Source organism: Cololabis saira, chromosome 17 (assembly GCF_033807715.1).
Source record: "Cololabis saira isolate AMF1-May2022 chromosome 17, fColSai1.1, whole genome shotgun sequence".
In the NCBI taxonomy this organism is placed as follows: domain Eukaryota; kingdom Metazoa; phylum Chordata; class Actinopteri; order Beloniformes; family Belonidae; genus Cololabis; species Cololabis saira.
The window spans coordinates 26,153,873-26,176,951 of record NC_084603.1 but is presented as its reverse complement, the minus strand read 5'-3'; the positions used below and the strand labels follow the sequence as shown (position 1 = coordinate 26,176,951).

General features: G+C 39.8%; 1 protein-coding gene across 1 annotated transcript; it reads left to right on the top strand.

Annotated features, from left to right (window-relative positions):
• Positions 1-4,583: 4,583 nt before the first annotated feature.
• On the top strand, positions 4,584-22,493 carry ifngr1l (interferon gamma receptor 1-like). Its single transcript, XM_061745617.1, has 7 exons — positions 4,584-4,776; positions 17,950-18,076; positions 18,232-18,416; positions 18,629-18,807; positions 19,096-19,273; positions 21,236-21,345; positions 21,433-22,493. Exons 1-7 carry the CDS (start codon positions 4,707-4,709, stop codon positions 21,772-21,774), a joined length of 1,191 nt encoding a protein of 396 aa, XP_061601601.1. The 5' UTR covers positions 4,584-4,706; the 3' UTR covers positions 21,775-22,493.
• Positions 22,494-23,079: the final 586 nt, after the last annotated feature.

The window sequence follows — 23,079 nt, the reverse complement described above, 5'->3', positions numbered from 1 at the left end:
TCCCATATCTGATGCTAGTTAGTCTGGCCTGTTTCTGGAGTGGACTCTCTTAAAACTGATTGTCATGCATCCTTCCTTTGTGGCTTTCATTGTATTTGGAGATTTTGTTTTAAAGGTATGCAGGAAAGAGACACACCCAAAGATTTGTGTGGGCCTATTCCTCTGAGTAAAATTATGTAAAAGTCACATATCACCTCCTGTATTACTGCATTCCTGGCTTTAAGCCTTTTTCTTGTAAATTACATCAACACACCAGGGTGTCTGTCCTTGGTGGGCAAGTCTAATCTGCTGGAAATGATGGTGATTTCCCTTTGCGTACAAGCATAACATGGCCCAAATATTGCTGCATTCAAGGACAGAGGGATAAATATCATTCCACACTAAACCTTAAGTTAACAATGAAGAAATAGTGTAGGGATGGTAGATCATTTTACTAATTAATTTTTGTTTTACATTCAGAACCAAACAGATAAATTTAAATTTTGCAAGAGTATACCCCGTGACTATGCCCTTCCTTTTTTCAAGCATTACTCTACTTTTATCCAAAACACAGTCTTGAATAACACACATAGTAATATTACACCTAAAAATTGCTTTTATCATCTTTGAAATTTAAGTGCATATTATTTCTTTCCAAACTATTTCAATTGGATTTTGTTATTTCCTTCAAAAAAAATCTAGTTATAAGTTACTTTACACACAAGCAGAATATGCTGTTATTTATGTCTATGGCTTGGCAGCCTGTACATTTAGAACAGGTGTTTTATTCAGTTTTTAGTTAGATGATCGAGGTGCAAAGGTGTCAGGAATAATGTACAAAATAACGTCGTTTCAGGTCCATTGGTTTTCGGAATAAACCAGAAATGTATTGCTATTGTACTTCAAATCAAATGTAAATTGCCTTTATTTGTCATGTACACGTTCTACATGGTACAATGTGCAGTAAAATGCTTTCTGAACCTGCTCCGGATGCTTTGTACACAGTAACAACAACATCATACAATATAACAACAGTACAAAACAAGGCAAAACAAAAGCAGGACAAGGTCAAATTAAGATAAAAAAAAATAAAAATAAAATAGGACCAGATGTGCAAATGAATTTAATTGTAAATATGCTCACATTTTGCAGAGTTTTGTGCAGTGAACTGAAATGCCCCTGTGTTGATCAGTTCAATTCAGTGTCCGTTGAGGATGCGGATGGCCTGAGGAAAGAAGTTCCTACTCATCCTCCCTATATGAGCCTTCACCGGTAACGTCTCCCTAAAGGAAGGTGTAGATCTGGAACTTTGTTCAAATGCAGCTGAGAACAGGTGAGTCTTCAACATGTATTTAAATAAAGTGTGTTTAAGCTGCTCTGAGGCTTTCTAGGAACTGTATTTTGGTCCTAAACCATTCAGAGATTTATAGAGCAGCATCAGAATGTTAAAGTCTATCCTCTGACAGATAGCTAGTGTAAACACCTTAGAGCTGGACTGATGTGACTTTTTTGGTCCTAATGAGGACTCAAGCAGCAGAGTTCTGAATGAGCTGGAATTGTCTTACTGATTTATTTAGGTAGACCTGTAAAGATGCTGTTACAATAATCAAGCCTACTAAAGATGAATGCATGGACAAGTTTTTCCAGGTCCTGCTGAGATATCAGATCTTTTAATATTGATATATTCTTAAATTGATATTATGCTGACTTTGTTATTGCCCGGTCCATCACTACACCCAGAATTCTGGCCTGGTTGGTCGTTTTTAGGTGTATAGATTGAAGCTTTCTGGTGACCTGTAATCATTTCTCTTTGGCTCCAAAGACAATTACCTCAGTTTTGTTTTTGTTTAACTGGAGAAAGTTGTGGCACATCCAATCATTAACCTTCTCAATGCATTTACCAAGAGCCTGCATAGGGCCTTGATCTTCTGGTGACATTGTAATATATATCCGTGTGCATTTGCATAGCTATGATATTTCATTTATTATTCTTTATAATCTGTGGGAGAATGTGGGAGGATGTAGATATTAAACAAAAGAGGTCCCAGGATAGAACCTTGTGTGATGTGATTCTTGTCTGTTCAGATGAAAGGTTACCTTTTGACACAAAGCACTTCCTGTTCTCCAAATACGTTTTGAACCAGTTTAGTACAGTTCTGGAAAGACCCGCCCAGTTTCCAGTCGTTACAGTTATATATAGTGGTCAACTGTATCAAATGCAGCACCGAGATCCAGTAAAACTAAAAGAGACATTTTTCCACCACCTGTATTCAAAGATATGTAAGATATGTTTTGATCCTGTGGTGCTGTCTAAGACCTGCCTGGAAGACATCATAACAGTTGTTTAGCTGTTGAAAGTAGAGTAAAAACCCTGCCATGTTTCGGGATCAGCCTGTACATTTAGAACAGGTGTTTTCACCAACGACCTACCATCTACCTGCAGAACTGGTTCAGTGATTGGTTGGAACAACTGCTGGACAGGATTTTACTTCATGGCACCTTAATTATCCACCTCTGCTTTTCCATTGTCTTGCTTAAAAATTGAAGAATTGAGATCAGCCTGTAATTGTTCATTTGTGTCTTGTCAAGATTGTCTTTTTTCAGAAGAGGTCTAAATACAGCTGTTTTCAGTGGCTCCAGGAACACACCTGACAATAAAGACAAGTTCACAATCTGTAACAGGTGTGCCTCCATAATCTTTGAGACCTTTTTGAAAAAAAAAACCTGTTGAAAGGATGTATAAACAGGATGTCTAAACATCAGAGGAGCAGTTCAGTTGATCAAAGATGGCCTCCAGGTCTTTGCTGTTAATAGGATGAAACTGTGTCATGGTGTTAAACCGGTCTTCAATGGACACAGAACATATCATGAACCTGCCGTTGATATACCAACTGCTCGTCTAATATTTGGGATTTTGTCTGTGAAGAATAATTGCAGGCCACTGACACAGGAGGGTTTGTTAGCCTGTCAACTGTAGCAAATACGGTCCAAGTATTATGACTTTTGTGCACTTTTTACTTGGGAAAATGTAAAAAGTTGCTCTTTTTTTTCTTAATCACTTTTTTTGGGGGGGGGGGTTGTTTTTTAACTGCAACTGTTCACGTTGTCACATTTTTTGTATGGGCAGATATCTGGCACGTTTCTATAAATACTCAATATTATTATTCATTATTCATTATTATTTAATATTATTCAAAGCAAAGGTAATGGACACATATATAGAAGCACAATAAGCAAACAAAGAAGAATGCACACATGCATGAGATGAAATGACAACCTAAATTTGTTTTGTCGGTTTGTTTAGCATCTTTTCACTTTCTGTTTTCAGAGCTATCATTATTATTATTATCATTATCATTACTATTACTATTATTACAGTTATTTAAAGGAGCATGAGGCCGGATTTATGAAAAAAATGTGTATACGTTTTAAGTTTTCTAGTAATAATGTCAGATGAAGCGTTCCAAACCAAAAAGAATGAGCCCTCTAGCATATCTCTCCTTTGCCTTAAACAGGCTGTGTGCTGCAAAATGTGCTGCAATTCCAGACCGGAATTTCCCGCGCTGTCCTGCGGATGTGACGTCACATGACGCTGCGTGCGCGTTCTCGGTGGTCTACGAGTAAACATTGGATACGCGTTTGAGTCATGGAGGCAGCTTCAACTTGAATTGGGACTGAAAACAGATGCTGACATGGCTCATTTCCTACTGACCAGGTAAGATAACATTGTAAGTCATATTTAGAGCTTGATTTGAAAATCACATGAGTTTACACACGCGCTCCTGTGCCGGCTTCGCTGTTGGCTGCAGTAACCCCGACTGTCGTCGTGGCGCTAATGAGTCTCATTTCTTATTCTTGCCTCATGCTCCTTTAAGCTATTATTATTATTATTATTATTATCATCATCATCATCATCATCATCATCATCATCATCATCATCATCATCATCATCATCATCATCATCATTATAATTATTATTATTATTATTACTATTACTATTATTATTATTATTATTATTATTATTATTATCATCATCATCATCATCATCATCATCATCATCATCATCATCATTATAATAATAATAATTATTATTATTACTATTACTATTATTATTATTATTATTATTATTATTATTATTACTATTATTATTATTATTATTATTATTATTATTATTATTATTATTATTATTATTATTATTATTATTATTTTGTGTAACCTCATGATACTTCATTTGTTCTTTTTGTATATTCTATTATGTTAAAAGGTGGGCAAGATAAGCTTTATGCTTCAAGCCCAGACCTTTTCGGTCAAAATAATCACAATGTTGACCAGGGAAAAACCTGTGGATGTCTGTTATCTTGTTTGTTGATTTTTATGCTTGTGATTGACCGAAATAAATATTAACTAACTAACTATGAATGAGAACAAATCAGGAAAAAATAGACAATGGGGTTAATTTACTAATGATGTGATTGAAAATAAAACCCCAAATGAAAGAAGACCCCGTGTTTTCTCTCCGGCAGCCTGAAACCCCACCGTCGTTAGGACCCTGAAGCGGTCAGTGTGGTAGGTTTACGGTCTCCGGGAAAAACGTGGCTTCACACTTCCAGCGGAACTGAGCGCCGCCGCCCTGAGCTCCGCGGTCCGGCTCAGTGCTGGTGTATCTGCCATCAGCCTCGCCGTCACAACATCTCTTAATGTCCAAATAAAGGAGTCTCAGACGGATAATGGCATCACCAAAACTCCATCCCGTGTTCATTCTTTTGTCCCTCGGGATCGAGCTGGCTCTGTCTCAGGGTGAGTAACATGAAGAAACCCGGGGCTGTTGTCAAACACCAGCCGGGATTGAGGATTTCCCTGGAAAACCGGATAATATAAGGCTCATTTGTGGTGTAAAGGTGTGAACGGTGGGCTGCGTGTGTTTGTGTGTGTTTGTGATTGAGAAAGAGAGAGAAGCCGCGGGCGTCCCGTCGCAGGAGACGCTTCATCCCGCTGCGACACGACAACAGTTATGGTTCCGCGTTAAATCTTCGCCGTAGGGTACGCGGCAACGCGCACCGTACGGTGTGCGTCGCCGCGTACCTTACGCCGTAGGGTCTGCGTTGGTGTAACGCGGAACCATAAATCAGCCTTTAACGCCGCATTTGGTCATTTTCACAAGAACCATGACGCTTGTTTGGGGAAACCAATCCCCACAAGGCCAGTCAGGGTCTAATTTGCTCGTAAACTGCTGTGATAGGGTTTTTTTTTTTAAGCTTCAATTTTGACCTGGAGCAAACCCCTACTTACACCTTGTGAGGCTTTTATCTTCTTAATTTTGGCAGTTAATCATAATGAACTGCAATTAATCATAATTAAACACCAAGACTTGTGCCTGAACAGAGTATAGCCTACTTCAGTGTTTTGTTTTGTTGGGTTTTTTTTTAATTCCTCTTTGTAGATCTCAGTATTGCCCAACCATGTGGTTATGTACTTCTGTACATTTTTTCCATATCAAAACGCATTGTGTATGAAATGAGAATTAAAAACCTGGAAATAAAAGAGAAACAGAAAATGACCTATCACATATAGTAGTAACGTTTTAAAGTCTTTGGACATTGACAGATGGGAGCCAAGTGAAGACTTGAAGCTTTATTTTAAGAGGTTTCACGAAAATATGTAATTAGAAATAAAAACCATTTTACTCAAAATATTTAAATGCCTAATTAGAATACTTCAGAGAAAAGGAAAACACCTTGCCCAAGATGAGACACAGCTCCTTCATTCTTGGGCATCATATACAATCTTTCCCTGGGGTCAGCTGACCAACGAGCTGCTTTTACCAGGACCAGTGTCTGTGTGTAGCCGGAGCACAAACCTGTATCTGCTTGAATCGCTTAAGACCTTGAGAGAGTGAAAGTTCCTCTCCTTCACACAAGGTGCTTGCATGCCAGCCAGGTACTGGCATCATGGTGCCTGCATTTTCTTTTATTTATTTAACCTTTATTTAACCAGGTAATAGCCCATTGAGATCAAGGATCTCTTTCCCAAGGGTGACCTGGCCAAGCATGTAGAGTCACTCTCCGTTGTAGGTGCCAGGGCCGTTTCTCAGTATGCGGCCTTGTGCGTTCATGTGGAACGTCAATACTTGAAGCCGAGGTATTGTTCCAATCTCAAGAGCGCACGTACAGAAAAAATACCCCTGGCGTGGTCTCGCTCCGCCTGTTTATCGAGGATGCATCTCACGCAGGCTTGTGCAGACTTGAGGAGGCCAAGTATCCAGAATACATTTTGCACCAACAAGGGAAAGTAATAGAGGATGTAACAGGGGTAAATATAAAGTTATAACTTTATTTCTGTTTGACAGAATGCAGTTCTAAGATTTTTTTCATGTAAGAATATAGATACTATAACTTCATATTTGTGGTAAAGTTATAAAGATAGAAAACATTTCTAAATACACTGATGTTTTTTTTATTTTTGTTTCTTTTCCCTTCTTCCCAGCTTATAACGCAGCTCGCATACAAGGGTGTAAAATCCAATAAAAACCATTAAAATCGTGTAAAGTAATGGTTATAAAGACTTGAGCAAGAAACAAATATGGCCCATTCTCAGTTGTTTTAGTGCTAAGAGTGTTTGTTTTTATGATCATTTAAGCAGTAGATGTTATGTGTACAGTGCAATACGTGTAGCCTCTAAGCTCAGATCTGATGTCATCAAGAACACTATGCTGCTGGTCCAATTACGGAAAGAGAGGGTTGAGTTCACCAAAGTACGTTCTCCTGACTCATACTTACAAGTACTTATGCTTCTCAAGAAGAACCAACATTGTATAGTTAAAGAACCTCATTACAAGTTAAAGGGGACCCATTATGAAAAACATGTTTTCTCTTGCTTTAACATTTATAAAGTGGTCTCCCCTCAGCCTGCAGTGTCTGTACAGCCGCCCGGATGAGCCGTCCAGTGTGATATGGCTTCTACGAGCCGTTCAGATTCTGCTCCCTTTCGTTACGTAACCAAAATGCAAACCACGCCCACAACTATAAAACCGTGTAACTGCATGCGAGCGTCCGACTATCACATCGCACTGCGTGACATCAGACGCTCTCTGTCCATCTCCCTCCAGCAGCTGCTACTTTACTGAGGTTTTTGTAGTGAAATGAGGAGGAATCATAGAGATAACTTCTCATTTCAACTAACTGGACCAGCCGTTCCTCATCCATGACTGTTTCCTACAGCGCTTTTAACCGGCTTTCAACGCGAGCGACAGGAAGAAAATAGAAGCAGGGCGTCAGCGCTGCGTCGCTCGTGGCCAATTAGGACAGTCCAATAGAAAATAAAGCAAATGGATGGATGGAATTGATTTTGTCGCTGACGCTCGCTCGCATCGCATGCAGTTAGGACACGGTGTAACTCCGCCGGCCGGAGCTTCCGCCATTTTTTCGTAGCGGTGTATCACGTCATTCAGGCAGCCAATCAGCACAGTGCCTCATTATCATAGCCTCCCCGCCCACTCAGAATCCAGCATAGATAATGAGGTTAGAGAATGGGAAGATAAAGACAGGGCTCAGAGGCTGAATTTCTAATTTATTTAGCAAAAACAATCAAAAGCTTGTTTTTAAAACATTCAAGGCCTGTTTAAAATAGGTATTAGATGCCATAATAGGTCCCCTTTAAGTAGACCGGCTATGGTTGCAAATGTCATGTGTCCCTTTTTAAAATGTTGAAAGCATTAAATACATCTATTAATCACTGATGAAAGAAAAAGTGCACATCTTTTTCTCAGTTCAAATGTTGTTGTCATCAGAACACACAAATACTGGAGCAACAGAGCTGGTAAAACATGAAAAGGCCTGGGAGGATCCCGGTGTCTGCTCCTCTCGACAGGCAGGATGAAATGCTGGGGATGTAGGGAGGGGAGCTGCAATAAACATACCATACTTTCTGGACTATAAGGTGCTACTTTTTTAACACGCTTTGAACCCTGCGGCTTTAACAGAGATGGAACTAATTTATGGATTTTTATGGGCTAACGAGCTCCATGCCACCAACACATTTATTGTCACGGACACCTGCAGCTTATACATGCCACTTGTATATTTACAAAAGCTGTTGTCTTTTTAAATTTAGTGGGTGTAGGTTATATTCAGGTGCGTATTAATGATCATACTGCCTATCTATTTAGGGCTGATGGAAGGCTTCAGCTGAGAAAACAGTGTTTTGTTTCAGCCGAGTCCTTGTTGTGCTTGAATGGGTCACCACACCCTTTTCTGAAATGGAGGCTATGACGTATATGGATATGGCCCAGACCAGTTGGATTCCAGTCCCCCCCTTTTCAGCCTACCTTTTTAATTTTATGTGCTTTTAGGACCTCATCAGTAACTTTGAAGTGAAAGAAATCACATTCTGTCTTGTTTACCTTCCTTTGTCTGTCCTGCACGTTTTGTTTGTGTTCTGGTAAGACAATAGTCTGCAGTCTCAGACTCCAGGTGTTCTTCTTCTTTTTCATCCCCCTCTTGTGTGATGTTTATCACACCTGCTGTGTGTCTTCCACAGAGCAAAAAGAGGTGTGTATTTATTTGATCTGTTTTCTTTTTTTTTTTCAAATACAATCAATAGCATTTTACAGTTTTTCTGTCTTCGAGAACATGGTTCTTTCACACATTCTTACACAATATTACCTGTTTGGATGTGTTGATTTCTGCCACTATTCCCCTTAAATGCAAATTATTTTGATCCTCCCCACAGTATTTGGCAAGCGCAGTCTTTATATTCTGATGGGTGTGCTCATCCGGTCCATTGCCCTAGGGGTGGTGGGCTGATCTAATGCAGTGTTTGACACCCAAAGCCTCAAAAATAGGTGATAGCGGAAATCTGTGAAGTAGTAACCTTTTATTTTTTTACAATTATTATACAAGGCTTCAAATTGCGGAGATCAGCCCCGTCCGAAGTTATTGGATTTGAACAGCAGAAAATGAAAAATGATTATGAAAAAAAAATACAAAAGTACAAAAAAAAAAAAGTACAGTAGGACAGATTGTGACTGGTGCGTATTTCCCTGCTCTTCTGATGCCGCTGCATCCTGACTCCGATCTGTAGCGTCTTTTTCTTCTAAAGCCTGCGGTGCAGGTGTGTTTTTTCGAGAGAAGAACATAGTTATGGGTCGTTGCTGTCACTCTTTTTTCTTCTGGGCAAAAAGATTCTTAGAAACCGACATGCCACCATGGATTATAGCTGAGAACTGTAATGAATGATTCATTAAAGGGTCCTGTTCTTGAGCTGCTGCTGAAGAACATTGGCCGTTCTCAGCGACCAACGTTATTGACACAGGAAGTGAAGAAGTGCGGAGACTGTTTAGCCAATCAGAATGTAGAACACGATGCACAATGCAAATCTGTGAAGCGGCGAGACCGTGAAAGGTGAACCACGATAGAGCGAGGGATTACTGCATTGCATCCATTGGCTTTCAGGATCTCTGTTATTTTATCCAGAAACTTTGCATTTACCTACTTCAAAGTTAGTAAACGCAACACAAAATCTAAAGCTACATTTTAGCCTTTGCAGTGGTAAAAGGACTAATCGGATATATCCCAAGATTAGCAACTTTTCACTTGCATATGTTGCGTTCCACCGAAGATGTTGTTGTAAAAATGCTCTCCTCTACACGATTCCTGTGAATAACATTTGACTTCAAACAGTATGTCGCCAAAAAGGGACACGAGTTTTCAGGCATAAGCTTATTAAGACTCAGTGTAGATATTTTCTTTATTTGCATTGCTAGACGTCTGTTAAACGTAGCAGTTCATAAATCAGCGTACTTTTTCAAATTTCGATACATAAGGCACAACAACCTGGAGTTGTGAAGTGAGTGAAGCTTTGCAGCACACGGGCAACTGTCCAGACCATGGCCAAATTAACCTAGCTCTGAGGTTGCAAAAATGTGTTTTGCCGATGGAGATATGAGGTGCATGGACTCTATGAAGATGGTGATGTTGCAGGAGATTATATTTGCTAAGAAGAAAAATCAAGATCTACAGTTTAGTTTAAAATCCATTAGGCATGTCTATACTTGCTTTAAGCCAATTCAGGGTCCCAGCGGGCTGAAATCCTATCCCCGATTTTAATGGGTTAATGGTGCGGTACGGCATTATGAATTAATCCAACATTTATTAAAGTAGTAAGGAGCTATAAATCAAATTCAGTTTTACAGTACAAGTATTCAGAAATCCCAGTTTTGTCAGTCATGGGGATGAGAATACTTGGTCTCAGCATTGCTAACAAAACTGAGGAACTGACTGATCTTTTCTTCAAAGTTGGTCACTTCTAAGATGATGTGATTTATTGAATCTAGCATTAAATGAATATTTTCTTTAACTATATCTTTTATGTCAAGATGGTAAAATGTTTGTTTGAGGGTAGGTGGCCATTAGTAGTTTTATATCCATAACCTTGCTTCCCCCCGACATCAGGAATGTTCACAGACGGGCATTTGAATTATGTCTGTCTTTTATGTTCTGCTGCAAACACTGCTGTTTTCTGTTATTTTAACTGTGTTTTTATATTTTGATCGTTGTACAGGGACCTTGAACGCCATGAAAGGTGCCTAACAAAAGAAATGTATAATCAAATTCACATGTCTTGAAGAATGAAATTCTGCAAAGTCATAATAATCAGACGGTTTACAATATCTACGGGGTTGAATATATCCACCTGCTGTTTGGATTTCCCCCGAAAGACTGAAAGAAAACCCTCCCTAGTTCTGATCTCTGTCTACATGCTAATAAAACTATATAGCACTGACTCAGTTCTCCTTGTTACTGACGGTGAAGGATGGCCGATCATTCACTCAGTTTCTCATGTTCAGTTGCTTTCACTTCTTGATCTGAGCAGATCATTGTTGTGTGGGTGAATTATTCTGCACAGCTGTAGTCGGTACTCGCTCAAATAAATGTGTTTATGGGCATGCACTTTACATATTGATACAGAAGTGAGAGGGGTTGCTGCAGAGCATCCAGAATGCTTTCAGACCCCATTATTGGTAATCAGAAACTATAGATTCAAGCACATTGACATCCTATCATGGACGTGCTGTGTGGGTATAACGCTGAACATGTGTTTCTACAGTCAAGAGTTATATTGGCAGCACACGTTGCTGCTGACCTTTCCCCAGAACGGTGACAGATGAATACACTGGTGCGCTCTGCCAGGAGAGTGTCTGTTGTACGTCTAGACTCCCAGGACCTGCTGTTGTGATGATTCATTCCACACAACAACTTTGTGGAGTGTTTGGGACTTTCCTTGAACTCCTTTTGCCTTCATGTGCTGCTTGGAGATGACACTCCCTTTCATGCTATCAATATGTCAGCATGACAGGAAATACAGAGGAAAAAAAAACACCCAGAGGCGTCTATTGAACTGACATCAGCTGACTGTTTACAGGAAATTAACTTCAGGTTTAACGTAAGGAATCTCTCAGAAAACACTGTAACTACTGTAGCAAGTAGCATCAAGTTAGTGTTATCACCTTTGAAAGAATTTGATTAGAAATCAAAAAGTCTGGAACCTGATAGATATGATCATTTTGTAAATTATCGCAGAAGCCTTTCCAGTCGTATACATGTCCTTTTCTGAAAAAAAAAGACACTTAAAGCAGCACAATGTAACTTTTCCACCTTAATATAATATTTCCAGAGTCATTGTGATGGTACATCAACTTCCAACAGGTTTAATGACACCTCTGTCATGGTCTGAGGGGTCTGTATCGCCTTCACTGGCACTATGTAACTTTGAGGTGGATGGTAGGAACCCTTCCACACCACTGGTAAAGCACTACCACTTTTGTCCAAAGGAGCCGCCAAACTCAACAAAAGCTGAAAGTTACATTGTGCTGCTTTAAATTTGATATTTTATCACCAGAGATGAGTTAATGGGTTGGGGATTGAAGTCTTTCAGGAGGAGTGTGTGAGCTTAGATTCATGTTGTGTATGTTTGACGCAGAGCTGGGCGTGATGAGCAGGAGTATCCGGACTTGGATAAGAGAAGTGAGACGGGCGTCAAAACTTACTGTGGTTGGGTTTTGCCGATAGCGGTGAGAGAAGACCATGACGGTAACGCGTGACTTCTTGCAAATAAGCAAATATTTCATATCAAGTGAAATTGAAACTGGTATGTTTAGTATAAAAAACTAGTGTTTTGTTCTGAAGCCTGAGGCAGCAGGAGAGCATCAGCTCCTCCCCGGGTCGCCTCCTCCCTCCTGAAAATCTGAGTCCAGAATTAGGTAACTGTGGATATTTCACAATTTGTATGTTAAATGTAATAAATGAAACATGCCTCAAAAGCCACTGGATAACCATTTTGACCAAAGTTTACTAATTAATGTATTTTTTCCCCGTTAATCGAGCAACCCGCAGTCTGCAGCCTCTTCTATACTTTACTGTTAATAAAGTCAAATGTATGAAGTTGATTGTAGCTCTGACAGGATATGAGAATCAAGACAAAACTGGCATCAACAGGTCAGACCTTTTTTAAGAAAATCTGAATCGGCCTAGAAAATTCATGCAATTGGTGCATTTCTAATTTGAACGAAGTGGTGAGTTTAGGAATGAGCTTGGACAGAAACCAGTTTGTAAAAAAAAAAAAAAAAAAAACCAACTGAAAGCAAGTTTAGAACGACTGGACACATTCAAACCTTTTATTACGTAATGAACAAAGACGTACCCAGGTGTAGGGCCAAGCAGTTAACCGAAAATGAAGCGAAACCGACATTTAGAACCTATAATCGCTCATTGATTATTTCGGTCATGTCACTATTGAAATTAAATTTAGTTTGCAGGAGCATTCGTTTACTAGAGATTTTCCACAGTGATGATTCTTTAAACTGTGACCTTTTTTTGAAAAGTTATTTTTTAGTTTTCATTGGCTTTCTTTTTTCAGATATTTGTTTAGAGAGAGGGAAAAAAAATATTTCAAATAGTTGCTGCCATTCAGCGTTACAAGATTTAAAACAATTTACTTTATTAGTAAGTAATGGAAGTTTGTTTTTTTTATATCTTTTTTTTTTTATATTAAATTGAAATTTGACCCATCTCGTCAGTACTTTAATTTTCATGCTGCAAATGCTTTTATTGCAATAGTTGGCATTCAATAAATAAACTTACGGTAAATATCTGCGAATTGCAGCGATCCATTTGTCTCTCTTAAGCTTATTTTTTGGCAGTCTGTAAAACGATAACTCTGATTTCTTGCTAAATCTATGAGTACAGTCGATCGCACAACAGCTCTTTCCCATTTTAAATGTTTCTGAGTTGCTCAAACTGAAAGTCTTTCTGCCACTCAGTGGGCAAAACCCGCCGTGAAGTCGCATCTGTGACGTCATGCGCATTCCCTCTATAAACTAAAAAAAAAAACAACTAAACTATGTGTTTATATGTGGGGATTTTGTTATTTTTTTTGTTTGAGGAGATGCTCGCGCAAAATAATCATTGATTAATCGTGGCCGAGGTAAAATATTCAATTAGTCGTGATGTTGACATGATGTCATATTCGCCCAGCCCTACCAGTTGCATCATTCCAATCTTTGCCTTAGGACTTTTTAAGTAAAGTTGCTGGTTTAATTAGGGGGAAAAAAGAAATCTGTGTTTCTGGTACTGAAAACCTTCAAACTTGACTAACTTTTCTTTGATGTGTGTGTTTTGTAAGCGTACTACTGTGCCCGTACTTGCCTCACTGCAGACAGCAGATGAGGCTCAGCACGTGACGAACGTATAATCTCTCCTCATTAACACTGAACCGTCACAACAGGCTTGTTAACTTGTCTGAGCAGCAGTTCGGTAGTTATTGGCTGTTTTGTGGCTCTATTGCACGTTTATTTAATAAGTGTGATCAGGACCCAATAAAAGGTTTGAAAGTTGAACGATTTGGTTTACAAGCGGCAAACCTGTCTCACAGCAGACAGTTTGACTTCCCATAGCTCCTCTTTAAATCAACAAAGGTGCTAACGTTAACTGTGGCTCATTATATATTAATCCCTGTGAACTGTGTACGTGCTGATGACTTGGGTTTAAGACCCGTCTTCATAAATCCCTCTGAAACTGCAGCGTTTCTCAGTCCTTTTAGTCGCGTGCTACACGTTTCTGCTTTTAGAGAGGATTGTGATACAGGTTACACAGCAGACAGGAAGGAAATGTAAGTTTCTAGACAAGTAAACATTTGGTATTTCTTCACACCCAAGCTCAGCTTTTCAATTTGCCCATCTCTTGTCTTGTCATATTTTCTTCACAGAACGTTCTCTGTTTAAAAAAAAAGGCATAGCTGAGAATTGATGTTGTGCTGTTATATTGATGTCAAAGTCCTGACTAAAAGAGCCTTACTCATGTTGCTGCAAGACAGCGAGTTGCTGAGAAACCTCGTTTTGCACACCACAACCTACTTTTTAGGATGATAGCATCTAGTTTCTCTTCCTGCTTTTATTGTATGTCATCTTAAATCTGTGGGCGTATAACCGTCAGCTCTAGAGCTGAGGATCAGTGTTTATTGTTCCTCAGCCTAGTCAGCTCCAAATTCTTAATACAAATCAATTAATTTTAGTTGTATAGAGAGCTGTTTCATTCACAATTAGATATATATTAGATATATAGTTAAATGAATGATTATTACATGAAATAAATAAATATGCAGTCTGCACTAAAAGAGGTGGTAAAAATCTCCTGCTCCAACAAGCGCCAACTATCTTACTTCTGTGTTGAATCTAATGTGCCTGAACGGCGCAAATCTGTTTTTCTTATCAAATCCAACCCAGGCATCTTTCATACGTGGTCCTAAGTGGGATACATATCCTATCTGTGCAACCGTCATGTTGCATTTTATGCGACTTTGACGTTCTGCACAGAGGTCACAGTCACTGCTTCACAAAAGGCCAGCGTTAACATTTGTGCTCTCCGTTTTATCAGTCTCCTTCTTTCCTTCCTCAGTTGGGTTTAGTGTTGTTGGTCCCGACTGGGCAAGTACTTCCATATTGCTGGACAAACAGACAAACATGTGAAGCATCCGATTTTAAATATGCGTTTCCTTCACACTTCAGTGTGATGAAGGTAGCATTAAAATGATGATGTGAACTGCCACGGATTTGAACATTCAGACCTACAGTGTGGACACTTTTTGGGGGGGATTATTGTTTTTTTTTTTTCACCAATAATCCAATAATTAGCTGAAGGGAGCATGTGTTTGCAGTGATCGGTTGATTATGCTGTTTTCAGCATTAAAGATCCTTTAAGCTTTAGTCCAATTTTTTTTTTTATTCATTTATTATTAAATTATTTTTATTTTATTTTAATTGCAGAGATCAGTTGTCTCTGTGAGAACCGAAGCCCAGTACTGATGAAGCAGAATATCATCCAGGGAATAAGATTTTATCAGTACTGATATCTACTACTACTACTGTCATTTAGCAGACGCTTTTATCCAGAGCGACTTCCATCTGAGAGAACAAACACACCATGGAGCAACTAGGGTTGGGGTGGGCAATCCTGGTCCTCCAGGGCCGGTGTCCCTGCAGGTTTTAGATGTTTCCCTGCTTCATTGCACCATGATACAAGTGACTGTGTCATTAACAGAATTGTGCAGCCCTGGATGACAAGCTGATGACGATGATTAATTAGAATCAGGTGTGTTAAAGCAGGGAAACATCTAAAACATGCAGGACACCAGCCCTTGAGGACCAGGATTGCCTACCCCTTAAGGCCTTGCTCAGGGGCCCAAGGTGGTTCATCTTGGTTGCCATTCCCGGGCTTGAACCTGGTCCTCCAGACCCGATATGGTCTGATATATATATATATATATATATATATATATATATATATATATATATATATATATATGAATGAATGAATGAATGAATGAATGAATGAATGAATGAATGAATGAATGAATGAATGAATGAATGAATGAATGAATGAATGAATAAACTTGACTGTCTGAAATGTAGAAAAAAACTAAACAAAGAAACCACAGATAAACAAAAATGCCGCCAGCAGGTCAGTAAAGCAACAGCTCTGCAGGTCCAGCTGACCACAGCTGCAACTGCAGCTGGAGAGCAGCTACACACAGCTGTGAGTCTGTCACTGCCTCAGTTTGGGGCAAAATAAATGCCTTATTTATGTCTTGTTGGTTTTTAAGACATGAAATCTGGAGCTGGTTCTGAGGTGGAACTGGTTTTGGAATTTCACAGGCAAAGGTGCGACTTCAGATCCAGCTTAGGTTAGGGTCTACAAAATGAATAAAAGGCAACACAGTGTCCTACGATCAGCTCTGTGTTTGTGTGAGAGCTTGTGGTTGACAGCTGTCACCAACCACCTCTACTGTTGTGGTTATCACCTTTTTAGACAGCGTGAGCTTGTGTGTCGGTCTGAGGTTCTCACTTTAACTCACCCTGACGTATACGTCAGGCGGGGATGTTGTGCGTGCATGCATGCATGCACGTTCACAGAGGAAATGAAATTGAAACATGTTTGACAACCCCTATGCTTTTTTTCTTTCTTTTTTTTGTGCCTGATAACACTGGTGACTCATAAATGTGTCATAATGTGAAGGTGTATTTGGTAACTCTTCTGAAAAGATTTACTAAAACTGTCCAAAGTCCAGTGAACTACCTTTTTTACGTGACAAATGCATGCTCTCACTTTTTTTTCCTCTCTCCTGTTTCCTCATTTATGTGAGCTTTTGTGGGGGTGTAGCATCGTGTGAAGAGGAAGCATGTCTGCCTTGAATTCGGTAGCAAGCAGAGGTGATGCTGAGATTAAAGTGACAGTCAGAACAAGGAGCTGAAGATCTGCTAAAGAGAATATGTGTCTGCTCTCTGGTCCAGAAAAGGTGAAGAAATCCTGACTTTAGTCCTGTAGTTGGTGTTGGTCATGTGTCAGAAAGCTGTGCTCGCTGAGGGAAAACACTGACTCATCGAGGTTTTCTCACTGCCCTCTAGTGGAACTTATGTGTTACTACAAACGAATCCCAAGACCCAAAATTGACTCTCAGTAGAACAATTTGATAACTTGATATACATGCTATGTATGTATAAGTGTGTGTATGTGTATGTGTGTGTGTGTGTGTATATATATATATATATATATATATATATATATATATATATATATATATATTAGGGATGGGCGGTATGGACTAAAAAATGTATCACGATAATTTCTGGCATTTATCCCGATAACGATAAAAATGACGATAAAAAAAATACCAATTCAACTCCACCTTTGTAACTATAAATCTATCACCACATTTCAGAAACCTTTCTTTCTTTCTTTCTTTCTTTCTTTCTTTCTTTCTTTCTTTCTTTCTTTCTTTCTTTCTTTCTTTCTTTCTTTCTTTCTTTCTTTCTTTCTTTCTTTCTTTCTTTCTTTCTTTCTTTCTTTCTTTCTTTCTTTCTTTCTTTCTTTCTTTCTTTCTTTCTTTCTTTCTTGCTCATATCTATCTTTCAGGCTCATATCTATCTTTCAGGCTCATATCTATCTTTCAGGCTCATATCTATCTTTCAGGCTCATATCTTTCTTTCTTTCTTTCTGGCTCATATCTTTCTTTCTTTCTTTCTGGCTCATATCTTTCTTTCTTTCTTTCTGGCTCATATCTTTCTTTCTTTCTTTCTGGCTCATATCTTTCTTTCTTTCTTTCTGGCTCATATCTTTCTTTCTTTCTTTCTGGCTCATATCTTTCTTTCTTTCTTTCTGGCTCATATCTTTCTTTCTTTCTTTCTGGCTCATATCTTCCTTCCTTCCTTCCTTTTATTTTTATCATTTTTACCGCGAGATGACAAATTCCTATCGTGGGGAATTGTCTTGACGGTATATCGTGAACGGTAAAATGTCGCCCATTCCTAATATATATATATATATATATATATATATATATATATATATATATTGTTTGATGCTTTTCATTGTTAAAGTCATCAAAAAATCTTTATTCTACTGCCCGTGTTTGTCCCCACAGTTCCCCCACTGACAAACCTAACCCTTCGATGCCACAGCCTGGAGAACGTTCTGCAGTGGAACTATGACCAGAACATTTCCAACGTCAGGTTTCGCATAAACGTTAACACCGATGTCGGAGGAGAGGGGTATGGATTTGTTTGTCTTTGTATACATTGGCTCATTACAAAAAAAACACATTTCTTCTTTTTTAAAACATTAGTGTGCTTACAGGAACTAAACTGAGTTGTTTAGTTTTTTTGTCTTATGTTTGTTTGTTTCTTTGTTTGTTTTCCCCCTGCAGTTGCAAGCAGATACTTTGGGCCGAATCAAATGAGCGGGAGAAAGACATTTCGATCTTTTCGGACCCAAGTGTGGTGTTTTTTCTCTCGGTGGTAGCAGTCGTTGCTCAGAATGGGTCCGTGTTTGAGTCCGAGGCAGCTGAATTGGAGTATTCCTACTACCAGGACTCCCCGGAAGGACAGATATGTGAGTAATGGTTCCAGCATTCACTGATTTGATGATAGTCAAGAAGAACCTAAAGAGAAACAGAGTTACATCATCAGCAGGTTACGTAAACCACCATATTGCTTCACTACTTAGAAAATTGTGATTATTGTTATAATACTCACATAAAATGTGTATTTTATTTCATTTGTGTGCAGCAGCCTCTAATTGTGACTATTATTTTTGGGTTCCAGGTGATTTGTACCTCCCGTCCATTAACGTCACGTCCCACCCCAACGACACGGTCACAGTGGAGTTCACGCATCCCTGGCTGCACTTCGGCCCAAAACTGCGGACGTGTAAAGACATGAAAAAAAGAATAAAGCCTCAGAAGAATCTCCGGCTGTTTAGGTACCACATCACTGCTGAACAGGTCAGAGTGCACACAGTATCACCTAGTTGGGTTTTTCATGTTGCGACTTTTAGGTAGAGTGAAGAATAACTTCCACTCAAGAAAAGAAACCTCATGTTCCTAAATTCATTGCTTAAAGGGATGTAAAAAAAGTATAAAAGGGTTTTTTTTGCTTTAGTCATGCTGACATTAGATAATAACTTAGTTTATAATGTTTATTAATAATGTTTCAACATCAGATAAACGTGTCCAAACAGCTTGTGTCCCTGTTTGTGAGTCACACATTAATCGGTACATTTTTGTGCGCAGGGGCAAAAGACTTCTGAGATCTCCTCTGATTGTGAGGAGAGAGTGTGCAGGAAGAGCCTGCCTGTGCACGCTGCACAGGAGCCGCCCTGTCTGAACCTCAATGGAGAGATGGAGAAAATGAAGGTCAAACTGGCACAAAAGCAGTGCGTCCGTCCAGAGAGAGAGACACATTCCCACAGTGAGTATAATTATGTTCATTTAACTAATTATATCTAATTATGATATAATGAATCATATTATGAAGGGTTTATTTCAACTACCCTCTCTGAGAAACCAGGATATTAGATTGTCTGCAACCAACATCAGTCTTTCCAAAGTGGATTTATTTTAGACACAGCACTTAACATCTGGGTCAAATACGAAGTAAAAACGTGTTAAAATGTTTAACGTGGCAATTGTTCATACTGCAAACTAGTCACTGAAATGATCAAAATAAATATATATCTGGTTTAATTCAGTCAATGGCAGCTTTGTTATTTAACAAATTACTGTTTAAAAATCAGCAGGACAAAAATACTTAAAGGGGACCTATTATGAAAAACAGGTTTTTTTCTTGCTTTAACGTATATAAAGTGGTCTCCCCTCAGCCTGCCAACTCAGAGAAGGAGGAAAGCAACCAAATTCTGCAGTGTCTGTACAGCCGCCCGGATGAATCTTCCAGTGTCATATGATTTCTACGAGCCGTTCAGATTCTGCTCCTGTCGTTACGTGACCAAAATGCAAACCACGCCCACAACTATAAAACCGTGTAACTGCCTGCGAGCGTCCGATTATCACGTTGCACTGCGTGACATCGGACGCTCTCTGTCCATCTCCCTCCAGCAGCTGCCACTTTATTGAGGTTTTTGTAGTGAAATGAGGAGGAATCATAGAGATAACTTCTCATTTCAACTAAGTGGACCAGCCGTTCCTCATCCATGACCGTTTCCTACAGCGCTTTCAACCGGCTTTCAACGCGAGCGACAGGAAGAAAATAGAAGCAGGGCGTCCGACAAATGTTCAGCTCAAAACGCTGCGTCGCCCTGCGCTGCGCTGCGTCACTCGCATCCAGTTAGGACAGTCTAATAGAAAATAAAGAAATGGAATTGATTTTGTCGCTGACGCTCGCTCGCATCGCATGCAGTTAGGACACAGTGTAACTCCACCGGCCGGAGCTTCCGCCATTTTTTCGTAGCGGTCTATCGCGTCATTCAGGCAGCCAATCAGCACAGAGCCTCATTATCATAGCCCCGCCCACTCAGAATCCCTCATAGATAATTAGATCAGAGAATGGGAAGATAAAGACATGGCTCAGAGGCTGAATTTCTAATGTATTTAGCAAAAACAATCAAAAGCTTGTTTTTAAGACATTCAAAGCCTGTTTAAAATAGGTATTAGATGTCATAATAGGTCCCCTTTAAGCACAAACTGCAGATCATTTACCAAGCTGAAAGTGTGAAGCCAGGAACGCTTTACTAGGCTCGATTACTGCAATGCACTTCTCATCGGGATCCCAAGCAAGAGCCTTAAAAAGCTCCAATACATCCAGAACAGTGCTGCTAGGATCCTGATGAGAGTGCATAAATATGACCACATCACTCCCATCCTCCACTCACTGCACTGGCTCCCCATCTCCTCCCGGACTGAATACAAAATCTCCCTACTCACCTACCAATGCGTCCACGGCAACGCTCCCCCTTACCTCAAGGAGCTGATCCATCCTCAGCCCCCCACCCGCACCCGTTCACAAACAAGAACAACATCCTCAAACCCACCAAGACTAAACTAAACTGCTCCGTTGCCCCTAAACTATGGAATGCCCTCCCCGCCCACCTGAGAGAACCACAGACAATTGACTGTTTTAAGAGAGGGCTTAAAACCCACCTTTTTAGCAAATCATACGCTAGCTATGATCAATGATTTTTTTATTTTTTTTGTAGCACTTTGAGATTCTCCGAATGGAAAGTGCATTATAAATTAAATTTATTATTATTATTATTATTTTTATTATTATTATTATTATTATTATTATTATTATTACCGAATTCTCAGCCTCTCAAACGTCACCATGATCTTTATTTCACGTGAAGAAGCCACAGTGCTTTAGCAGTGCGTCAGACTTTGTGATTTTTAACATGACTTTTCTCTGTGTTTTGTGTAGCTCCCATCTACGTGGTCGTCATCGTTTCAGTCTTGGGGGTACTCGGCTTTATTCTGGTCATGGCTTACTTAAAAAAAACCAGACCTTCAAGCTCTTTTCCCTCTTCTATGGTATGTTTATGTGACCAGATTTTACTTCTCTGCCCTTTGGTCTTCAGTGTTGTTACTAACCTACTGGTACTTCTTTCTCTCTGAAAGATTGTCCACAAATCACAAAAGAAGCAGACGATGGAGGCAGCCCCCAGTGCGCTGGACAGAGTGGTCCAGGTGGAGCCGTCCTCGCCCACCCCTCTGCTGACCAACACGGAGGAAGTGGAGGACAGGTTAGAGTTCACGCCTGCGGTGCCCGAGTCGGGATATGATCAACGAGGGACCTTGGCGTCCGGGGAGGAAGCTGTGACTGAGAACGGGGAGGTGGTAAACCCCAACCAGGAAAGGTCTCCGTACATGGGCGGCAGTAACCTGGACGATGACGACGAGGCCGCGTTCAGTCAGGATCAAGGCTCTGGTTACGAGAGCCGAGCATTTTTGGGTTCCTGAAGACGTAATGTTTCACTTTTTTCTTTTTTTGTCCCCTCATCAGAGAACAGAATCAGGATCTCGTCTGTTTATATTATTTGGTCAGCTTCAGTGAAAAGGTTCAGTTTTACTGGTCTCGGAGCTGTCAGGTGACAGATGGGTCCTGCACGTTACAGGTTGCGTATGTTTTAACGTTTTGGAGCTCTCTTTTAAAAGGAGGGACGCACAGGTTTCAATTTACTCAGCAGATTCTGATTTCTGTAAAATCCTGACCACCTATTCCCATATTTTCTCTAATTGGTTGCATACCTAAAGGTTTAAGTTTCTGTTAAATTAAGCATTAAGTAGTGTATTGGTAATCAAACACTAAGTATACATATTAACAACCTCTACATTTTTGCATTAAGTTTCACAGGATATCCTGTAAAGAAACAGTCCTCCGCGTTGACCAATTAAAACCCAACAGAGAGTAGTTACAGCATCTTCCCTCTTACGCGCATCATTTTAAACATTAAGGTTCGGTGAACTGCGTGAAAGAAAGAAATGCACCTATTTGGATAAAGTACCACAGTGCCCAGTGACGTCAATGGCTTCAGTCACTGAAACATGTAACATCCCTTTGAGGATTGATCAAGTGTTATGGAATTGTTATTGATTTTTGAACACATTACAGATGTTACAAATTTCTAGCTTTTTCACATTATGCAACCCTGAAAACATGACACATGGCTGCAGTTTGAGCACCCAATGTGTGTGTTTGTGTGTGTGTGGGGGGGGGGGTCAGGGAGGTCCCAGTTACCAGTGGAGCCATCGTTACACCCCTGATTTAAAAACCAAACTGCTCCATGACGCTTCTAAGTTACAAATGTAAAAGTTGTAAATTCACATTGATATTGTTTACTGTAACTTCCTTGCTTACTTGCATTGATGGGTAAAGTTGCTGCACTAACCCTCTCCTATTCCTGCTGTACTGAAAATGCAAGCTGCACTTTTGCTGGATGTGCTTTTCAAACCTATCCGGCTGCTTTCATGTCTCAGGTCTAGCCTTTACTGGAAAAGTAGTTGTATCCTGATTGTTCAGTTGTTTGTGGAAAAGGCCGAGTTCTGCATGAAGCGTTTGCTGCATCCGCACCTACGATCCTGGTCTGTATACCTCATTAACTGCTAATGTTACCTGATCTTGTTATCACACAGTCAATCTGTTGCACATCCACAATCATTACTACAATAATACTATCCAGCCATTATATACACACTTCATCCAGCCCACGGGGCTCTGCTGGAACTTATCCTAGCTGTCATCGGAGGATACTGGGGAAAAAAAAC